General features: G+C 60.0%; 1 protein-coding gene across 1 annotated transcript in view; it reads left to right on the top strand.

Annotated features, from left to right (window-relative positions):
* HIP1 (huntingtin interacting protein 1) overlaps positions 1-22479 on the top strand; it is a gene marked incomplete at its 3' end in the record, with an annotated part of 50791 nt that overhangs the window by 17154 nt on the left and 11158 nt on the right. The window contains exons 2-8 of the mRNA XM_082008497.1: positions 16223-16307; positions 16895-17040; positions 17519-17575; positions 18033-18113; positions 20331-20407; positions 20690-20751; positions 22168-22308. Of these exons, the coding sequence (XP_081864623.1) occupies positions 16223-16307; positions 16895-17040; positions 17519-17575; positions 18033-18113; positions 20331-20407; positions 20690-20751; positions 22168-22308 (649 nt within the window). The remainder of the gene's footprint in view (positions 1-16222; positions 16308-16894; positions 17041-17518; positions 17576-18032; positions 18114-20330; positions 20408-20689; positions 20752-22167; positions 22309-22479) is intronic.

Genomic DNA, 22479 nt, shown 5'->3' on the forward strand with positions numbered 1-22479 from the left:
AGACAAGTTTGTTCCTCGTTCGTTGTGCGGAACGTGGGGCTTGTAGGTGCTGAGGCGTGCGGACGCATTGCAGAGCTGCCGGCAGCGTCGCGCAGCCCCCTTCTCTCCCGTCTTTGGGTTTGTGTGGAAATAAAGCTCAGGAGAAGGTGTGAGAAGGTCCTGGGTGGTGGGTGTGCAAGTCTCGGCTGGGCATTGAGCTGAAGCATCACGCACGTGGCATCGCCAGTGGGTCCGTGGGTCTCGACTCAAGAGACAAGCAAAAGCACGTAATTAAAATGGTTCCTCTGACGGGGCGGTTCAAAGATCACCTGAGGCAGAGGTTTGGAGACTACCGAAGGGAGGGTGCTCCCCGTGCTTTGGGGGAGGGAGGAGGGCACCCAAGGGCAGGCACTGAAGGTATTTTGGCATGGTTTTGTCTCTGGCCCCACGGGTACCAGCTGCGCTCCACGTGAAGCCTCCAGCTCCCCGTACATGAAGGCTCCAGGGCACAACTTAGGGGCTTCACGAGGAAACTGGTGGGAGCCACGTTTTATCAACCATCTTCTGAATCATTGACGGCACACATCCAGATACGGAGGGGCTGCGAAGTGGAGGAGTGCGGACAAAGCTGGGGGCTGTTGGTGGGGGTAAATTGGCCCCACTGGCGGGGGTAGATGCTGGGGGAGTTTATCCCTGTAGAGACCTCTGGGGCTTGCAAGGAGGTGGGTGAGAGAGGAGCTCTGGGCACTGAAAGCCCAGGGAGCAGCGAGGTGGCAAATGTGGGAGCAGCGAGCACAGCGCCGGCGGTTCGGTACTGCGGTCGTGACCTTCGCTAACCTTGTTTCCTTCCTCTGGGCGTTTTGCTTATCTTGCTGGTGTCGGTGCTAGGCTTACAAGAAGGAAGCAACCAACGACAGCGGTGCGTTGTGCGCGTGTAAAGGAAGACCGAGTCTCGGCTGGAATCAACAGGGGTTGCCAGATACCCTGCATGTAGGGATGGGGCAGCGGGGGACACAGAAGAGATCTGCCCATGACGAGCATGCAGGTTCACATCCCACTGCCACGATTCACTTACACACGGTTGTTACTGTGGCTGCTGAAGGTTGGTGCTTTCCTTGCCCATCATAGGATCATGGACTCACAGAACAGTTTGGGTTGGAAAGGACATGCAGAGATCATCCATGCAAGAGCAGAGACATCTCCCACTACATCAGGTTGCTCAAAGCCCCATTCAGCCTGACCTTGAACGCTTCCAGGCATGAGGCATCCACAGCTCCTCTGGGCAACCTGTGCAGTGTCTCATCGCCCTCATGGTACAACATTTCTCTCTTGTGTCCGGCCTAACCCCACCCTCGCTCAGTTTAAAGTGGTTGTCTTGTGCCAGGGACCCCAGAGCTGGACGCAGTGCTCCAGGGGGGTCTCAGGAGAGCGGAGCAGAGGGGCAGAATCCCCTCCCTCGCCCTGCTGGCCACGCTGCTGGTGATGCAGCCCAGGAGACACTTGGCTTTCTGGGCTGCGAGCGCACATTGCCGGCTCAGGTCCCATTTGTCGCCCACCAGTATCCTCCAGTCCTTCCCAGCAGGGATGCTTTTGATCCCTCCCTCCCCCAGTCTGTGCTGGTCCTGGGGGTTGCCCCAACCCAGCTGCAGGACCTTGCCCTTGGCCTGGTTGATCTTCATGAGGTTCACATGGACCCACTCCTCCAGCCTGTCCAGGTCCCTCTGGATGCCACCCCTCCCTCCAGCGTATCAACTGCACCACTCAGCTCGGTGTCGTCCCTTCTCTGGCTTCCTGGCTCTCCACGCCAAGCGGGGAACAGGAGTTTCTTCTGCTCCAGGTTCTGATGGGAGGATCTGCCGGGCTCCCTGCAATGCTGGCAGGAGGGTAAAGCAGCGAGCGGGGAGGATGCTGCTTATCGTGCCTCTCTCTTTCCCTCTTGCATTTTTAATCCCATTGGCTTCGCAGAGCTGCTTGCTGAGCTCCTGCTAACCTTGGACCAGCCCCGTCCGCAGGCGCTGTCTGAGCGATGTTACACGAGGCTCACGTGGTTGCTCTAACACCAATGGGTATGGATTGAACAAGGAGCTAAAAATAACAATCAATCAATAATGGCAGCACGAACCCTGGCTTATTTATTATTTTTTTAAAGAAAATCTGTATATTGACAACACAACAAAGCGGCTTCCTGTAAAGGCAGGGGGGATAACAGAGCCGGGCTCCTGCCGGTGCCCCAGCCTGGGGCTGGCGGCAGCCCCGGCCTCACCCGCGCCCGCCGGTCCCGTGGGGATCACGCCGTTCCGCGCCCCGGGAGCTCTTCACTTACCGTCTGCTTGGGGCGATGTGGAAGGGCAGCGCTCCTCCCCGATCCCCCATGGTGAGGCGCTGGGGGAGCTCGGTACCCACTGAAATAACCCCTCACCGGCAGCCCCGGGCTGCCCGCTCCTGTCCACGCCGCCTGCTCCGTTCCGGCACGAGCCTTCGGTGCGGCCGCCAGCCCTGGACCCCTGCCCGCTTCAGACTGATCTGCTTTTTCCTCTCGCTTTCACATGCCCAGGAAAGTGCGGCATTACAAGGATTTGAAAACGGCCTTGAGCTTTTTAAGCACCGCTCCGGAGCGGATATTTTTCCTAAATCAAGATTTGCAAAGGTATTTGGGCATTAGTCAGCCAGGGAGATTTCCAGAAGTATTGGCACACCCAAACACCCTTTAAATCTGCCTCCCGTGTGAGTACAGATTTGTTACTGAAAAGCAGCTGGTTCACCAAGACTGTGGCGATTTCGGGGATATTATTTTCATCACCAGCGTTAATGAGTGCAAGAGTTTTCTGAAGGTTGTTTGTTGCTGGATCCCTTCTGAAAATGACAGCGGCGTGGGATCAGCCCGGAGGGCTTTGGCTGTTTTGCGGTGTCTGAGTCTGGAGAAACTCATCACACCTTCACCATCTGCCGATGCGGCTGCTCTGTCCCTGTATCCCAGATAACCCGTGGTGTGATGCTGGCCATGGGCAGGGTGCTCGGGGCAGGTCTCGGCTCTGTTGCAGAAGGACGTGGAGCCGCGCAGGGGGTCAGTCGGGAAAGCTCTGTGTTGCTCTGTGTTATGCTGCTGGAACCTCCCAGCTCAGCTCAGAAAAAGCCATTGCCACAAGCGGCGATGGCGAGGTGGGTTTTTCCTCTAAATCACACCATTACAAATACACCCCAGTGCCCGACATTTGCTCCCTTCTCCTAAAAAATAAAACTCCTTGCACAGCCAGCGATGCTCACCCAGCTCCATGGCCCAGAAACTAAGCCCAGCCTCACGAGTCCTCAAAGGTGCATCATGCCCCAAGCAAGTGCTCCAGATCTGGAGAGATCCTGAAAAGAGCTGAAACCTGCAAAATAGAAAATAAATAGTTTTCTAAGTGCTCAATGGTTTGCCCAATGAACCTGCTATTCTGCTGTATACCTAGAGCTCCGAAAACCTGGGGATCCTGGAGATCCCGTCCCGGAAAGGTGGTCCAGCAGCATCTTGCGTGGGTAACCCATGGGGCAGGAACAGTTTTTTGTGACCTAAGAGAGCTGCTCTGGGGAGGTGGGTTTAAACTGCTCCTACACTGGAGCAGCTGGGAGAAAATGGCATTCCTCTCCTCTTAAGAGATGGTGAGTCCGAGGGGAGGCTGGAGAGCACGGCTGCTGTTTGCTTCCCTTCCCTCAGGGAGGACTTGGGAAATACGGAGAGATCAAGAGGGAGCAACAGATATTATTAGTCACCCAGGAGGGAGGCGGCTGCAGGGGAAGAGGGTTTTAAAAGGGTTTGGAGTATTTTTAGACCTGGTAAAACGAACAGAGGCTGGGGGGAGAGGCAAGGAGACCTTTGAGAGAGACATAAATGCTTCACAGAGCGGAGTGGCCGGGGCTTTCCGCTCCATCCCGCCCCGAGCATCAGCTCGGGCGGAGGTTTGCTCCGGCAGAAGTAGGGGATGTAAAACCAATGAAAGAAAATGCCTTCTAGATCATTACCCGACAAACCTCGACAAGCTGGCCGTAATGACAAAAGGCCACATTTGCCAAGACGTTTTAGCCAGAATTCCCTTCATTTTAACAGGAGTCGGTTGCCAAAAGAGAGTTTAAAAGCTGCTTGCGGAGCCTGCGGCGGGCTCGGGGAAGATGCTGAACGTCTCTTCCTTCTTCATCCATTACAGTCTGGGCCGCACGTACTGTCCTGGCAGATTGCGGGAGAATAATTGAGCTGCAGGAGGATGGAGGGTGTTCCCAGGGTGGTGTCTCAGAGCTCAGCACCAGAGGAGGTTAAATACAGCTGGGGGGGGAGAGGAGGGGGCTGTCTGCCTCTCCAGATCAGCTGGGAGGATGATGAAGGCACTCATGGGGCAGGATGAAGCGAGGGGCTGCCTCCACCCTGGTTCTCCAGGGAAGCAGCCCTTGCTTTGCCTTCCCTGTTCCCTGCTGGGAAAGGTCCCTTCCTACTCCCCAAGCCAGAGGGGCTGGCGGAGGCAGTGCCTTTGATGCCTTGGGGTTTTTCAGCAGCCCCATCAGCGCGTCCCCAGCACCCCCCACTGCCTTCATTCGCAAGGTAATTCCCTCCATCCCAACCGCAGCGCGTCTGCTCCGGAGAGGCTTGCTAGGGCTGGTCCTCTGCAAGCTCATCCCAAATCACTGGGATGGGATGCGGGAGCCTGGGATGAAGTCTGTGGGCTTGGACACCCAACTGCCGTGTTCTATACATCTCGCCCCACTCCTGCCGCAGCGGCAAGGAGATTTAGAGGGAGTTCACTTACTGCACAGCTTTCGGTGATTTTGTGCAAGTGAATTAAGTATAATATATATATATTTTTTTGTATCTATAACAGTTGAAGGAAACTGGAAGCAGAGCTGATGCTCCTGCAGCTGCAAAGAGCAGCAGGTCGGTGCCTCAGCATCTTTATGGGCACCCCTGGGAATAACCCGGGAGCACCGTGCGGGGCAGGAGCGGCTCTCATGTGCCGGCACCAGCGTTTCTCCACGGCGATGTGGTGAACCACAGCAGGGAACTCCTCTGGTCTCTGTAAAGCAAGAATGAAATTCCTTTCACCCCGATGCACCCCTGTAGCAGCAGGATTTGTCCTCCCGGGTCACACTGGTCCCTCCTGAGCTCTGGCACGGTTGTGTGCGCTGTTGTCCCCGGTCGGTGCTTTCAGCTTGGGGAGTGCAGCTTGGCTTGTCTCTGGGGCATTTGGGTTTCCCGTTGCTCCAGGGACCCTCCCAAAACTGCTTTTAAATTAGTTTTCAGGTTTTCTCCTAGAGCTGCCTTGGCTCTTACTTTGGCCTTCTAGCTGAAGACACCCCCCTTGCTGGCAAGCCGGGTCTTTTCTGGCTCTGCCTTTTCCCCAAGTGCTTCCTGGTGGCCTCCAAAATTCAGGCTTTGCCGGCCAGAGCGGCTCAGCCACAAGGAACCACGCAGCAGCTGTGGCTGTGCCACACCAGCCGGAGACCTGCATGTCCTGGCTCTGCAGCATCCGTAGGAGCCCGTCGGTAACGGCAGCAACTGCCTTCTCTCTGAACTGGCTTTAGCACCAGCTGAGATATTTGGTTCAGGCCTGTGCTTGCATGAAACCTTGATTTTGAAAAATAAGGTTAATGATGATCAGCTGGCTTAATTTGTGGGATTAAGGAGGGATGTTGGGAGCACAAAGCCTGTACTTGGGAGGTGGGCAGCTTGGCATGGCTGCACACAGATTTTGGTGGTATCACAGGGTGTCGCCAGTAAATATGGCTCAGGGATGGATCCCGCAAATTATTTTACAAGCTATATATTTCCCATGCACTTGGCATCGTAGAAAAACTCACATCTATCCTATGCATGTTGCGGGGGGAGCAGGGACTGGGTTTTGCTCCAGAAGATGCTCTTTGTTTTGGTGCTGTGCCTTGCAGGGTGTGCCCTTTGCATACCTGCCTTAAGGTCTCTTCATGCAAATGAGGCATAAAACCTGATGGCCTTGTGCTAATTGCAGGGCTGTGGCTTCTTGGTGCTTCAGGAGGTGCTCTGGGACGCGTGCTCCATCCCTGGGAGCACGACTGGGAATCGCGTGCCGGGTGGGGAGGGCAACATTGCCCCTTCCCAGCCACGGTGCTCGGTTCTGGGTTTGTCCCCTCTGCTTCCAGGGCCTTGTCCCGGGGATGCTGCCATTGGTGCCGTACCTCACAAGGCTGGCGCGGCAGAGACCGTTCCTGCTTTGTACACATGCTGTCATGCCTGTCATGACAGGGGCTGTTGAGCCCCGTCACGCCAGGCGCGATAGGGGCAGATACCCACGATAGGGACATGTATATGTGATGGGACAGGTACCTGTGATAGGGGCAGGGCAAGTACCCGTGGTGGGGCAGGTGCCCGTGACAGAGGCAGGCATCTGCGACAGGGGCAGGCATCCGTGATGGGGGCAGGTATTCGCGACAGGAGCGGGTACCTGTGACGGGCAGACACCCGCAATCAGGGCGGCATCCGTGACGGGGCAGGCACCCCCGCCTCGGAGCGCTGCCTCGTGCTCACCCCCAGGCTCAGAGCCGGGACCAGGCTCTGCTCCCGGAAGAATTTGGCTGCTGCTTAAAACCATCTGGTCCAGCAAAACACGTTTGGTCCAGCAAAAAGCGGTGTGTGCCTGCAGTGCTGCTGAGCGGCATGGCCAGCCGGCCCAGGAATCACAGTGCAGGCTGGAACAGCCACCTGAGGAAAACAGGACCTGGGTCTTGGCCCTGAAAGCTGCCCCTCCAGGGCCGGGATTAAGCGAGCGGCGCGGGTGGGTGTGGAGCTGCCTGCTGGCAGGGCGCGGGGGTGGCGGTGGGAATCCCCCGCAGGGACGTGGGATCCCGTTATCTTATTAAGAGCGGCCAAGTCACCATCCCGGAGTAAGTAAGTGGCCGAGCTGCGACTAGACTGCAGTAATCCTGGGGGATTAGCGTGTTCGGCCGGGGCCAGCACCGCAGGAGCATTTTTTACTTCGGGCTGTGAAGCTTCTCCTCCGCCTTCAGCCGAGGGGCGGCTGCGATGCTTTTCCTCCTCCCTGCCTTGGGGTTGCTTTTAGGGGATTTGCAGAGCGACAGAAGAATTGTTTGGGTTTCTTGTGCCTCCCGTCAGAAGATGCTGAAGTGCCTCTCGAGCACGGGTAGGAGCTGGGAAAAACCACGATCTCCTGGCTGGGTGTTTGCCCGTCCCATGGCGGGGCGGCAGTGCCCGCTCCGAGGGCGGGCGGCGAGCCGTGCCTGCCCGCGGGCGGGGGACTCCTTTCACCAGCCGGTCCAATTGCTTTGGTTGCTGGAACCGAGATCGCTGCAGCGGAGGGGGCTCCTCTGCAAGGGAAGCCCCCTGCGGGTCTCCAGCCAGGCCCGCAGGTGGGGCGGGGGCGGAGCAGGGGGTCGGGCAGGGGAAGGAGCAGAGGGGTGCCGGGGGGGCAGTGGGGCAGGCCGCACGGGGGGCGCGGAGCCCGCGGCCCGCCGTACCTCCGGGCATCCCCGCCGCAACCGCCCGCCGCTGCCCCGAAGTCCCCGGCGGCTCCGCGGCGGGGCGCTCCCGCGTGGGCGGGCGGCTCAGCGTGGGCGGTGACGTGCCGCCGCCCACCCCCACGCGTGCCCACCCCCACGCGCGCCCCCGCGGGGCTCCTTTGTTTTTCCGGCGGATCCCGCCCCCCCGCTCCCCCTCCCCAGCTCGGCTGTGCCGCCCCTCGCGGGAGCGCGCCCGTGCGCGGGGGCGCGCCCCCCCCCCGCGCCGCCGCCGCCGCCCGGCAGAACCTTCCAGCGCCGCCGCCTCGCGGGGCCCCGCCGTGGGCGCCGCCGCGCTGAGCCCGCACCCTGCGCCCGCGGGGCCGGAGCCCCCGCCATGGAGCTGGGCAAGGTGGTAAGTGCGCGGCCCCGGGCCCCCGGCAGGGCAGGGCAGGGCAGGGCACCCACGTTTCTCCCTGCACTCAGGGGGTCGCATCCCGCCAAACTCCTTCCCAGGGAAGTTTCGGGGGTTTGCAAGCCCCAGCCCCCGGTAGCTGCTGCTGTAAAACCGGGAGGAACCGGGGGTTGAGGTGGCGGCGGGAGCTGCGTGCCCCCTCCTTCGGTTATCGGGGGGCTCATCCTCGCGGTTAAAGCTGACACACACACACACACCCCCCGCGCTGCTGCAGCCTGGGGCGGAGTTTGCTCCCACCCACCCATTTTAACTTGCTTTCCCCCCGTCTCGGATTCGGGTGGGTGCAGGTGGTGCCACGAGCGCCCCTGTCCCCACGTACCCGTGTCCCCACGCACGGTGCTGCTGTCACAGCCCCTTTGGCTCGTGAGGGCAGCCCCTCACCGAGGCATTAGGGATGGAGACAAGTTTGAGGTGAAAAGTGGGGCTTTAGGGTCTGGCTTTAGGCTTGCAGAGCTGGGTTGGGGATGGGGAAGGTCCCTCGGGTGCAGCGTGGGGCCCGTACGGTCCGGGCTGTTGTCAGCTCTGTTGCGGGATCCGGATATCCTGGAGGGATAATGGGTGAGGGACTCCTCGTCCTGCTCACCAGAGCTGCCGCTCGGCGGGAGGCATTGCATGGCAGGGTTTCCACCAAAGCTACCTTGGCAGCGCCGGGCTCCACATCCCCGCGGCATCCCAGCTCTGCAGAATTCAGGAGCATCCTGCTAGGGTGATAGGCACGCCGGGTGTTGCCGCCAGGGTAAAACTTCCCAAGGAAGATTGGTCCTGGGATGGCAGCTGATCACTGAAATGCGCGTCCGGAGATGCATCTGCTCCCTGCATCCTCCAGCCTTGCTCCTTTACTTCTCCTCTTTGAAAAAAATGCCCAGATATTTGCATTTGCTGGGGAGCCGAAGACTCCAGTCAGGACAACTGGGAACATTTCAGGAATATCTGAAGGCAGTGGAGGACTTTTCTGAACCACCAAACCTGGAAAGCACAGCCATCCTCCCTCCCTGGACAGAAATCACTGCTGCTGGAAGAGATTATCTTCGCATGAAATCCCTGCTTAAAATTAAAAGCCTGGCTAACGGGATAGCTCACGGGAAAGGCTCCAGCCGTGGCCGAGCTGGCTGGGCAATGTGGGGCACGAGTGATGGAGCGTCTGTATCAATAATTAAGTGAGAAGAGTAATGAGTGCTTTTCGTGGGGAGCAGCCACGGAGGGGTGCAGGGGTCCTGGGGAGCCTCCTGGTTTTCTGCCTCTCCTCAGATCCAGCCACTCATGACAGGGTCTGGTTGTGCTGTGGGGTCTCCGGTTGCGGCGGGTCGGAAGTGCCCGGCAGCGTGAGCCAGGGCCTGTGCTGGCCCTTCATGGTCCTGGAGGTGACCAAAGCGCTCCCCAAGCTCTTCTGCAGCCTCAGTTGTCTTCTCTTTTGACTGTTTATTTCAGCTGGAGGCTTCAAAGGGATCCGAGTTCTATGGTGTCAACTTCTCTGATGATCATTGGTGAGGTTTGGCTTCTTCTGTAGCCTCACTTTTTCCCAGCTCTTCTCCCTAAAATCAGTTTTCTCGCTCTCCTTTTTTTCCCCAAGTTTATCTCTGTATTGGAAAAGTCCATATTCCTTAAACAGGATTTGAAAAGCACACTTCCAAGTAATTAATCTGCATATATTGTTTATGGCATTGGAGAAATCCAATGGCCCAACTTTTTGGCTGTTGGTCCCCTGATGGTGGGCAGTGATGTGTTCAATGTAGCAAACTCTCATCTCTGATGTCGGTGGAACCAAACCCTTCCAGCCGCTGGTGACCAGCCCAGCTCTCCCCTCCTGCATTGGATGTCTCACTCGAGTCCTTGGAACCCACCACAAGCCTTTGCTTGCCTGGAGGAGCGATTGGATCATGCTGCCCCAGCTCTTGTGGTGGGTTTATACTCGTTATTTTCACTGAAGGCTCTGGAAAGGCCAGGAGGAGCAGTGGGTTAAGTCCTTGCAAGGGCAGCTCATGGGTGCATTGCCCTGTGGATCCCAACCTCTGCTTTGATGCCACCTTGCTGCCCTTTGGGAGGAGCTGGGAGCTAGTGGGGTGGTCTGTTCAGATACACTCAAAATGTGTATCCTTCAACTTACTTTAATTTTTTTAGCATGATAACAGTACTACAGCTCACCAGGCAAAGGCCTTGGTGGCTGTCAGATGGCAGCTGCCATCTTCTTGTGTCTCCTTGTGGGGTGGAGACCTCTGAACGCCTGGCCTGGCCCGGCCCAGGTGGTTTCTCCCCTGGAAACACTGCATGTGCTGGAAGAGCTCCTCCAAAACGCTCACGTCGGGCTTCACCATGCGCCGGAGAGCGCTGACGGTGGGTAGACCAAGTGTGATGTTGATCTAAAGTCATCGTCTTCCCAACCTCGGGAGAGCAGACCCAGAGGCAGCAATGCTGCAGGGCATAGTGACCGGGGCAGGTCTCTGCCAAGAAGAGCCTCGTGGTGCTGCTGTCGGCTTCCAGCATGGTTTGTCTCGCCAGTGACTGCAGCTGGGAATGTCCCACGTGCCATGGTGGGACAGTTGGTGGAGCAGCAGGGCAGGGTGTGGGGTGAGGTGTCCCCAACCGCCCCCTAAAGCCCCCATGCTGGTGTACCTTGGGATTCAGAGCTGTCTCTTGCATCTTGGTCCTCCTTATCCTGCTGGCATCCAAGCTGGTGACATTGGCATCTCCTCCTAGAAAGGTACATCTCGAGCCACCACAACTGGGAGCAGACCCCGGTGGATGCAGGCAAGGTTTTGGGGTCTCTTAACGCCTGTGGCCAACATTGTTTTGGGGAAGATGTAGTTGCTTTTATGACCCAAGGAAAGGGAAATCTGAGATTTTTGCCATTTTGGGGATTATTTCTCATCTGGTCGGAGCAGAAGGCGAGAAGAGTGGCAGCACCTTCGGGGAGATGCTCACACGCCCCTGGTGTAGGTGCTGCATCCCTGGGGCAGCTCTGGTGCGTAGCTGGGTGGCAGAGGAGTGCTTTCTAAGCTCATGGATCCAGCAGCAGATGCAGCTAAATAGCCCAGATTAAATGACGGGAAGGTATTTTTAATGTCTCCTCTCACTCCCCATTCAAAGGGAGCATTTAGGACTGAGCAGGAAGACTACAAGTTACCCCATTTGTGCTGAGCATCATAAAATCACAGAATCGTTTGGGTTGGAAGGGACCTTTAAGGTCATCTAGTCCAACCCCTCCTCCATAAGCAGGGACATCTTCAACCAGAGCAGGTTGCCCAGAGCCCCGTCCAACCTGACCTGGACTGTTCCCAGGGATGGGGCATCGACCACCTCTCTGGGCAACCTGGGACAGGGTTTCACCACCCTCAATGTGAAAAATTTCTTCCTTATATCTAGTCTAAATCTGCCCTCTTTCAGATTTTTTAAAAAATAAGCATCCTCTTACCCTATACATGGAAATAAATCCACGCCTGTATGAGGCATGCCGGCGCTGCCTTTCTGCCTGCCTTCCCCTCCCGCTGCCAGTGGGCACAGAGCTGGGCTTGTTCGCTGCTCCGGCCGCTGCCATCGAAGGGCACGGGCGCTGGCGGAGCGGGGACCACAGCCGCCTGGCTCTCCCCAGGAGCTCTCGCCCGTCCCCAGCGGGGCATTAAGCACCCCCAATGTTATCCAGCTGGCTTTGCTTCAGGATTTTGCCAGAGAAAAACCTTTCCTGAGCGCCGGCGAGGCTGTGATCTGCTTTTAGCCACTGTTGGCATGCAGTGTTTAAAGAGAGACATGTGCCCTCCGAAAAGCTTGCCCACACCCCCATGTCCTGCACACCTCCGAGGCCAGAGCGAAGCTTTGCTAGACTGGGATTTGCATTTTAATTAAGGTCACAGATTTTTTGCCAGGCTTCTTGTAGTCAGATCTCCCTGCTCGCTCACTTCCCCCAGAGCCCCTGCGTCTGCAGGACTTGGTTGCGAGCGGTTTTCCGGAGGTATGCTGTGTCCCAGCTCTCCATTTATAGAAAGGAATTAAGGAGAAATGAGGGAGCATTACTAAGAGGATTTGCGCTGCGACTTACTCAGTTTCTCCAAATAATTTGCAATAGCTCTGGATTCTTTAATCAACATTCATTTCCTTTGGAGAAGCGGGAAGGTGCCGTGCAGCTCCTGAGCAGAGCTCAGCTCTCCCCTGAACAGGAGATTTGCAGTTCAGAGGAGGCTAGGAGCGTAATTTGGGGAGATCTGGCAGGGGGGTGAGGGTGTGCGTATGTGCATGTGAAAGAGAAGTGTTTCTTGGCACCCGGAAAGCCTCTGTCACTCTGTCCCGGGCCCCTCTGTGCCGCTTTGGGCTCCTCTGCCGCTGCCTGGAGCCGGTGGTCTCATGCCCGGAGAGGTGTTTCAGTTGACAGGAGCCACGGTCGGGGGGTCACACCACCGCATCTCCTTGCAAGAGGACCTGGACTGAGTCAGGGGCTGTGGGGGTCCCGCGGGACGTGGTCCTGCTCGCCCCGAGGGTCAGCAGGATTCCCGGAGTCCCGTGGGAACTGCTAAATTCCCCCGGGACGGGGCTGCGGCACCGTATCAAGCCACGGCCGAAAGACCTTGCACGGGCTTCTGGGGACCCCCCGGGCGCTGCGGACGGAGGAGAAGCTGCTGGGGCAGGTGCCGCTGCGCTGGGGCAGGTGCCGCTGCGCTGGCGCAGGGACAGTCCCTGCTCCTGTTACCCGACCCCGCTCCCCCCCGGCACGGCCTGAGCCTTTCGGCACTCGTGGGCGTGGGGCTTCCTCGCCCTGCTCGCGAGGCGCGTGCAGCGCTGACGCTGCTGGCCGCGTCACGGGTGCTCGCAGCAGTGGCCGCGCTGCTCGCCCGCCCCGCGCGGAGCCGGCCCGGCCCGGCGCTGCCCCGCCGAGGGCTGCCCCGCCCCGTCCCGGGCCACCGCTTGCAGCTCTCGTTGTGCAAACGGGGCCCCGCCGCCCCCGCGCTCGCCCCCCCCCAGCCCCGCTGCCTCGTCGCGTTGCACAAGAGGAAACTCGGGGGTTTCCTTTCCCGGCAGCGGGGAGTGGCGTGGGGCTGCGGGAAGGGCCCGGCTGCCCCGCGCCGGCTCCCTGCACCCGCTGTGGTCCCCTGCCCCGTTCCCCGCGCTGGGGGGTGGCAACGGGAGAGGAGCCCTTTGGGCACCTGCGTGGGGATGGGGACGGGGGGCCAACATCCCTTCATCAGGCCAGCGGCGCTGCCGAGGACATGCTCGTGGCCTGGAGGGTGGGAAACAGCCCTCGCGCTGTAGAAGCTTGTAATTAAATTAAAATTAAAATACCATCAGCTGTAGGTGCCAGACGGTGCTGGGAAGCAGCACCTGCCAGGTTGGGGTGAAAAACCCTCTCCGTGGCAGAGAGGTCTGCGCTTTCCTTCAAGGCAGCACCAAATTTCCCTCCTTCTTGGCCCAGTTGTGCAACCAGAACTCATGGACAGGCGCGTATGCCACTGTCACCTTCCCCAACCCCACTCACCCCTTGGAGGTGACACTTGCGGCCTCGGTCCCTCACTGCTGCCCTGAGCTCCTTGCAAAACCTTTCCGCCGTCTGCACAGAGATCATGCACACTTCAAACGGAGTGGGGGGCTCAGGGATGGAGGGTCCTGGAGGTGAGTCCCAGAGCCAGCCCCCTGTCACCTCCCCACCATGTCTCCCCACTCAGCGGGGGCCACAGGGAGCCTCTTCGGTTGGAAAAACGTGTCCTCGGCTTACCGGGAAAAGCGGGCAGGAAGCAGCAGTTAAACTGGGAGCTCCGTTTCCAGCTTTCCCCAGGATGCGAGGGTCCCCAGCACTGCTTCCCTCTGGAGACCTCCCCATCCGGTCTCTCAAGGACAGGGAGCGGACACGTGCCACGGTGAAGCCGCTGGCTTCGGGAGCGCGGTGCCTCCATCCTGCCTCTGGCTATGAGCTTCCAGTCTGGCTTTGTGCTTGGCTTGTTACCTGTGGTCCGGGACTCCCAATTCAAGGCAGGACACGTGTTTAAATGCCGTCTGGCGCTCTTCACTGTGCCAGCTGGCCCATCGTGACCGTCCTGCCTGCCTGCGCCTTCCTGGCTGTGGACTGGGATTTTGGACGTGGACAAGCTGCACCTGGAGCTGGATCCATGACGTGTCACTGACAGCTGCCGCCGCTGGCAGAGAAGTGCCTTCCTGAGGATTTTGTTGGGATGTTTAAAGAGGAAAATGAGCATAATGCTGAATTTTATTTTATGTTTTTCATAAATGACATGGGGATGCGGCTGCGGGGCTGGGCAGAGCTGCAGAGGTGGCTCCTATCCTTGGCCTTCCTGTGTTGGGAACCTGCTCACCTCCATCCAGCCTCTCGGGAAGGGACGTCTGATGGGGTCAGGTTTCTCCACCACTGATGTTTCTTTCAGCTGTCCTTAAAACCAAGCTAAGATGCAGGTTCTGGTGCATGTCCATCCCATCACTGGACCAGGATGCTGAGCATGCCTTGCTGCCAGCGATCCGGGTCCCCTGCCACCCTGAAATGAGCCTCCTGCGTCTTACTGATGACCACCACGGTCACCTCCGTGGTCCTACCCGTCACTTCCATGACCTCCATGGCCACCAGTAAGAAGGGACCTGGTGGTGAGCGCGGTGAGCAGCTCGGCACGACTGGACACCCGCTGTGGTCCCCAGTAGAGCCAGTGCCATAGGGGTAGGGCTGCAAACACCACGGGGCTGTAGGGACCAGTCCAGCTCGAGAGCAGACAACGTGGCCCCAGCAGAACTGGTTCATACTGGGACATCAGGACCCAGACCCCATGTTTCAGCTAAAGAGGGGCTCGGCTCTGGGATGGGGGTGCAGTTGGCGGCTGCGGGTGAGATCAGAAGCTCTCGGCCCTTCAGCGCATTGTCCCCACTCCGGCAGGCAGATTCTCTGCTGAGAGGGACTTTCCAGGGAGGTGGGTCAGGCTCGATGCCGGGGGGGCTGGACCGTGACCAGCTGTATGTGGGGTGCCTGTGGCTGGTGTCCGTGGGCCCCCCCAGCACCGCTCAGCACAGCCATTGGCATCGCTTGCGATGAAGATGTAGCAGAGCTGCCTCGGAGAGGGCAAGCGAGCGGGGATGCAAGGGCTGCAGCGAGGAAGGCTCTGGGATTAATCCCACTGCTTTAACTGGTTTATATCAGTAATTAGCTACTCTGACAGTGCTGAGCCAGCCGGTTTCTTCCCTCGGCAGCAGGATCCTCACGGAGCAGGTGCCAGGCGAGCGCTCGGCGCTGCCGCGAGTGCCACAGGAGCCTGGGGACAGGGCGGCCCCGTGCCCGCGTGACCGTGCTCCCACATTGGATCAGCCGCAGTGTCCCCCCTCTGCCGGCACAGCTCTCCGAGGGGCAGAAATGGGGTAGAGTTAAAAATCCTGCCCAGCAGACACTTCCAGCAGCCACCGCTGCCTCTCCAGAGGCCAAGTGCTGGCCCTGCCCGGGCTCCTCAGCGTGGGCTTCCCGATGTCCCCGACGTCCGCATTGCAAGCCTTTCCTTCCCTGGCAGAGAGCGAAAGGGCAGCTTGTGGGCAGGGCTGTGCCGGCGAGGCTGCCTGCAGCGCTGCCTGCCCCGTGGGAGGGTTGTGCTGGCTCCCGGCAGGATCGGAGCGGCCAGGCAGCGCTGGGCGGTGGGGACTGGTTGTGCCGTGTCCGGATGCGCCTGTGGCCGAGCTGAGACGTGCCGGTCGGCAGTGGGGTGTGGAGGTGGCAGCGGGTGCCAGCCAGGGCAGCTGCCTGCACCGTGGGCAGCAGATCCGTCTCCTGCTGCTGTAATCCTGCAGCTGGGGCCATGTCGGGTGGGCTGGGGCAGAACACCAGCAATTGCAGAGCTGCTCTGCTTCCGTGCTGATTAAGCTGGGGCCTGTCCTTTGCTGCCCGATGGTGTGAACGGCCCAGGTCCTGCTCTGCTCTGCAGCACGCCGTGGTCTCGCCATCCTGCTGCCGGATTCCCTGCGCCTCTGAAACACCCTCTCCGCTCAGCCCCTCCACCCAAAGCCACCGGCTGCTGCCCGTGATCCAAGGGCAGGGGAAGGATTTGCCTTCCCTCTGCCCGTCCCAACACCCCAAGGGCAGGAGAGGGTCTTTTGTGGTCGCTGCTTTAATTGCATCGTTATTATGCTGAGTAAATGAATCCTGGCAGCAGATGAACCTGGCGGATGCCAACCGCATCCCAGAAAGGCATCCGGCAACGGGCAGCATCCAGCTGGCACGAGCAGGGGCCGGGGACCTGGATGGGACCCAGCCATCAACAGGTGCCGGCAGAGCCGGGGGTCCCAGCGGGTGATGGGGGACCACGGGGGGAGCCCGAGCCCTTCCCATCTCACCCCCCCTCCACTTCTCTTTTGCAGACTGTCAGCATCAATAAGGCTATTAATGCACAGGAAGTGGCTGTCAAGGAGAAACACGCCAGAAATATCCTTCCCAAAGTTGGCCGTGGGACAAGTGAGCGTGGGAGCGGGGCCGGGGCCGCCTGGAAAAGGGGCAACGGCGAGGCGGCACGTGGGGAGAGGTGCCAGCGCCGCAGGCCAGCTGCTAGGGTGCTGGCAGGGGCTGGATGGGACCCCGGGTGGCATTAGATGATGACTGGGGTTTCCCGGCACAGCTCGGGGTCTGGGCTCCTGCTGCCGCAGCCTTTGCTTGCCGGTGGATGCCCAGCCTTGTGCTGCCGACGCTGCTATCCCATGGGAGGGACCCGCAGCCGGTTGTCTACCCTGGGATGAGGATGCTTAATGCCCAAAGGTGCTCGGGAGCATGCTGCCACTAAAAGCAGATCCCCAGCATTCCAGCAGGGCAGCCGGGAAGGCTCAGTGGAAGCACAGCCCCAGCCCCAAGCCTGCTGCGGTGCTCCCGGCACGGCAGCACGGGGCTGGAGGGGAGAGGATCGCATGTGCCCAGGCTTGGCAGTTTTTCAGCGCCCTGTGGTGGCCCAGCTCCCCTCAGCTCTGCAAGTACCAGCCGGCTTCGTTGGGCCCATCTCCAGCACCACCGAAAGGGAGCGGGGCGTTTCCTTGACTGGCCAGCACCATGCATCCTGGGCACGCACCACGAGAAGGGGGCACAGACCTTCTGGTCGGTGGTGAACCGGCTGCCGCTTTCTGGCAACGCCGTGCTCTGCTGGAAGTTCTGCCACGTCTTCCACAAACTCCTCCGGGATGGCCACTCGAACGTGAGTGCCGTGAGCTCCGCTCAGCAGCTGCCCCAGGGCCAAATCCTTTCCCCTGACAGGCTGCATGGGGCGGTGGGAGATGCTGGTGGGTCGGTGCCCTCCTGGGGGTCAGTCCCGGGTGGGGAACCGGTGCAGGGACCCCTCCCTGCTCACTTTGCCGGAGCCTTCCTGGCGCTGCTCTGCCTGCAACCCCCTGCGCTGCAAACCCTGGTGCCGACCGCAGCGCCGGTGCCGGAGGAAACTGCTCGATGCGGGGCATCAGCATCGGTGCAGGAGCCACCAGCAGCAATCCTCCTGCCCCGTGTGCGGATGGGGAGACTGAGGCACCCGGGGGCTGGCGGTGGTGACACCACCACAGGCTGCAGGGTTGGGGACGCATTAAGACCTCCCATTCCTTACCCCAAGTGCCGGCTCCAAGCATGGCACGCCTCGCCCTGGCGCCCGCGCTGCCCGCTTGTTTTCGTCGTCGTTCCTCCAGGTCCTGAAAGACTCCATGAGATACAAGAACGAGCTGAGCGACATGAGCAGGATGTGGGTAAGTGACTGACCCCACCAGCCACCGTGGTGGGGACACCCTGGGGTTCTTCGGCAGCACCCGGCGCCCCGGCCGGGCTGGGGAGTGGTGTTGGCTTGGATGGTCGTGTCGCCTGGGCACCCGTGGCTGCCGTGACCTCCCCAGGCTGGGTTTGCTGCTTTTGTTTGATACCGCCTTCCACCAAAAGCAAATGCCTTCTTCCTATTTTATGGCAAAACCCAGTAAAACTTGGCTCTGGCAATCAAAGGCAGCATTGAAGTCTGCAGAGAAGGTGATGAGCAGGTCTCGACCAAATCCTTGTGGCACGTTTGCTGCAAGCCAGCCTGCAGCCCAAGTGTTGGCGAGGAGGGTTTTGGCTGTGTTTTTGGGGGAGATAAGGGAGGGTCACCCGTGCTGCAAGGGGAGAAGGCAGTTTCACAGCCTGCCACAGGTCTCAACATCTTTTTGGTGTCCTCAGGGCCACCTCAGTGAGGGCTACGGACAGCTCTGCAGCATCTACCTCAAACTGCTGAGAACCAAGATGGAGTTTCACACCAAGGTGAGCATCGTCCCATCCCCATCCCCATGGCCACAGCAAGGGGTGGGTGATGGGGTGCTGGGGCAAAAGCAGTGGCAATGTTACGGTGCAGGACAGGGGCTGGCAGAGCCGTCCCAGTGCTGTCATCTCCAAGGGTCCTCTTCTCTGTCATGGCCATCCTGCTGCCTCCACGAAACATGTCCCAGGCTGCCAGGGTCCATCTTTGGCCTGGATAAAAGTGTCCCAAGGACCAACGCCTTGGGCATGGACGGTTTTATGGGGGATCAGGGCAGAGCTGGGAGTTGAGGGGCTACAAGAAGTGGCAAGACACCCCCAGCTTTGGGGTGCACGTCCCCTCCCAGGTATCCTAGATGGGCAGAGGTGGAAGAGGCCATGGGGTTCTGGAGTCAGGAGGGCTTGTGGGAGCCGTGCCGTGCCACGCCGTGCTCTGCTGTGCCGTGCCGCACTGTAGGAGCAGCTCCTGCCCATCCCCAGCGCTGCCCTGGCAAGATCTGCAAGGGCTAAAGCAAGCCCAGGCAGCAGGGACAGGCAGGAGGCAGCGCAGGCAGGGCAGGGGCCAGCACTGAGCTCTAAATCCCCCGGAAAACCCTGTAGTGGAGCCGGGCTTTTCTGCATCCCCACGAATACGGGGAGGAATGCCGGGGATTTGGGCTGGTGGGGTGTCCCAGTTGGTGCATGGAGGAGGATGAGAGGCAGCGCCTGCTCCGACCAGCGCATGAGCACGCAGGGTTGTTCGCCACAGCCAGCAAAGGAGAAATGAAATAGATTTGTATAGAAACCTCCCTTTGCTTGAGACCGAAGTTTGGATGTAAGGCGCTCTTGTGCTTTCTAAAATAAGGTTTTTATATGGGCAGGAAAAGTGTAGTGGGAGCAACAAGTCAGCCTAGAAATTCAAGAATGATGGAGAAATATTAACTTAATCTGAGCACCGCTGAGCATGCACAACTTTTAGTTCTGAGCAGCACTTCAAAAAGTTACAGGTTTAAGGTTTCTTATGAGCACAGACCATAAATCTCACCTTAGATTTATCAGGAAAATCAGGAAATCAGGACGAGGTAGCACAGAACAAACCTCTTGGTCTCCAGCAGCCTCGGTGCTCCCAGGGCTTCTGCCCCACTCGGTAAACATCACTACGCAACAGGATGCTTGCAGGATCAGTCCTGGCCAGAGTCAGCATGATGTCCCATCCTGTCCCACCCAGCACTGTCCCCAGCTTGAAATAATCAGTGCTGGGCACCAAAATCCATTTTTTCTCTCTCCCCTCTGGGCTCTTGGGCCATGGGTGCTCCTGGGCACAGGAATATCCTGGGGGAATCCCAGGGGACCATCCCAGATGTCTCTTTTCCCTATCATTAGAAGCTTGTTTCCAGCCTCTGGAGCCGCGCTGCTGGGCAGGTCCCTTCTTTGGGCTGGCCTTCGGAGAGGACGGGGGCTCCGGGCTCCAGGTCTGCTCCACGCATGCCGTGCCGACTGCAGGGGTGATGGGGAGCATGTTTGTAGTAAGGGATGCGGCACATCCTGTCGCCCCTCAGGAAGCCACACTCACATCGATGGAGCTTATTATTTAGGCAGATGCATTCTGATAGAATAAAACAAAATACGCCTGTGGTGTTAAAATAACGGCGTGCTGCCCAGCGCAGGATGGAAAGTCACGGTGGGCTTTGTACACAAGCATATCCCTGCGTGGCTTCGAGCACCCTCATCCTTGCAGCAGCCAGCCGCGGCAGGTTTGGTACATGTGGTGTTTCCTTCCTTTCCCAGCTCTGCTGGAAAGAGGTGTTTTCTGAAGCCGGGCTGTACCCATCGCCCTGATTTGGTTTGGAGCTGTGATGTGACCTTCCCTGAAGTGCCTGGGCAGCACGAAGAGGCTTTGCCCTCGAGAGCTCCTTCCCCTGCAGCTCTTGGCGATGCTGTGCACGAGCTGGTGGCCCCATCTCCTCCCTGCTCAGCAGGTTTTGAAGCCCAAGGAGAACTGGCTTTTCTTGCTGGGGACAATACGGGTGCTGTGGGTCGGGGATGCTGCGGTCACCCACGGCTCGGCAGACCTCGTGCTCGCGCCCTTTCCCCCCCGCATCACTCCCCGAGCACATCCAAAGAGCTGTCCCAGCCTCTCGCACCAAGACCGCCAGCTGCATCGGCAGCCCCGGCGCTCCCAGAGCTGTGGCTGGAGCAGGAGATCCTCCGAAACCCTTTCCCAACTCCCGTTTCCCCATGCAGAATCCCCGCTTCCCTGGCAATCTCCAGATGTCCGACCGGCAGCTTGACGAGGCAGGGGAGAACGACGTCAATAATTTGTGAGTGTGGGGCAGGGGCGGGAGGCGAGGGAGGGAGGCAGATGCAGGCAGGGGGGCACAGGGCTGCTCAACCTCAGCGGCAGCGCGACCGAGCCGGGAACAGGACCTTGCACCTTCGCCCCACGCCTGCCACGGATGCTGGGAGTGGGCAGAGCCCCCGGGCGAGGCCGGTGCCTCCACGCCGGAGCACCCGCTCCTCCCTCTGGGGTGGCACTGGCACAGGTTGAGGCCCATGGGTGGCTGCGGGGATGCTCCCCAACCATCCGCATCTGTTTTTCCTAGTTTTCAGCTGACAGTGGAGATGTTTGACTACCTGGAGTGTGAGCTGAACCTCTTCCAGACAGGTAAGCCCCCACGCTCCCCTGTGGGGTGGGAGTGGGGGGCCCGTGGGGGCTGAGCTGCATTGCGGGGAGGCTCTGGGAAGGATGCTGTCTGAGGGCACCGCAGCTCATCTCCTTTCTGGGCATTTCACCCAAATTATTATTAGATGAAGTCCCTGAGTGCCAGGCTGCCTCGTGGCAGCCCTCCGGCAGTGCCATGGGGCTGGCCACACCACCCGCGCCGCTCCCCGCCGCGCGCATCGCTTTCACCGCCCCGACTTTGGGCTCTCCCGCTCCAGCAGCCTCCCCAGGCTGAATTTCTTCTCATCTTAGTCACGGGCTTGCAAAAGGTTTTGGTTTTTATTAGCGGTGAACGCAAGCTGCTGTGGGTGTTCGCGGCATTGCTGGAGCCGGGGGAGGCGTGGGGCACCCTGCCCCACCTGCCCTCCCGCGCAGGCAAGCGCAGGGGCCGAAACAAGCCCGTACCAACCCTCAGGACTGTTATGCACCTCTGCATGCTCGAGCAGGATCAGGTTTGGGGTAAATTAAAGCAATTCTGGGACAAGCCTTCATCTGCTGCGTGCACCAGGCTGTGGGTGCTGGCGGGACAGGGCTGCGTTTCATCGGAACTGGCGCAGCAGCCTCGTCGCGCGGCCGCACGCCGGCGCAGCGGGCCGGGGCCGGGGCCGGGGGCTCATCTGCGCGGCGCAGCCCCGTCCCTGGCGCGCTCCCAGGAGCTGCCACTGCTCTGCCCGCCGGAGGGGAGTCGCTGGGTGGAGGAAGGTGGAGCTGCCGCCTTCCCCAGCCGCCCGGCCAGCCTGCCGGAGGCACCAGCGCGCTTTGAAGGCCGGCGCCCCACGGCTCGTGGGAGATCCGCGAGGCCGCACCGTGAAGGCGGTCGCTGGACGCATCTCCAGGCCCCAGCCCTTGCAGAAATACCTTCATGCCCTGGTGTCGTGGGGTACGTCCTGCAACCCCGGCAGGAGATGCAGTTTGATGGGACGTGGACAGAGGGTTGTGGACAAGAGGTGCTGCCAGCTGCTCCCAGCTGGTTTTGGAGCATCTCCCGGCCAGCACGCACGGCACGCTCCAACGCCGACGGGACGGCAGTGGTGGGCAGAGCACAGGGGCTGCATGTCCTCGGGGGGCCGGGGGCTCTGCCCAGGCGCCCGGCTGGGGCTCCGCACCAGGCACCTCCAGCCCACGGTGCCAGGCTGAAGTGTTCCCAGGCCTGCCTGGGAGTCCCGGGGGGGAATGTCCCCTCCCGCTGAGCTTGCAAACGGCTGGGGGGGTGGGCTGGGTCCCCAGGGATCAGCAGGTATCTTGGTCCAGGTGAAGGTCTCTTGGTCTGGGTGACGTTTGCGGATGCAGCCGACGTGGCGTGGCACCCGCGGGTGCTGCTCGTGCTGCCAGAGCCTGATCCCTGCTCCTTCCCCGCAGTGTTCAGTTCCCTGGATATGTCACGCTCGGTGTCGGTGACGGCCGCGGGGCAGTGCCGCCTGGCTCCGCTCATCCAGGTGATCCTGGACTGCAGCCACCTCTACGACTACACCGTCAAGCTGCTCTTCAAGCTCCACTCCTGTGAGTTTCCCCAGCGCCACCGCCTCGGGCAGAGGGGGGGACATGGACGGGGACACTGGGGGTCACCACCCTGCTCAGGCTGCACTGTTCACCTCCCCATCCCCTTCCTGGCCTTTTTGGGAGGATGAAGGGAGTCACCGGGGCAGGGGACAAGGAGGCACAAGCGCTGGG

This window comes from Phaethon aethereus (assembly GCF_964289735.1).
Source record: "Phaethon aethereus genome assembly, chromosome: 19".
In the NCBI taxonomy this organism is placed as follows: Eukaryota; Metazoa; Chordata; class Aves; order Phaethontiformes; family Phaethontidae; genus Phaethon; species Phaethon aethereus.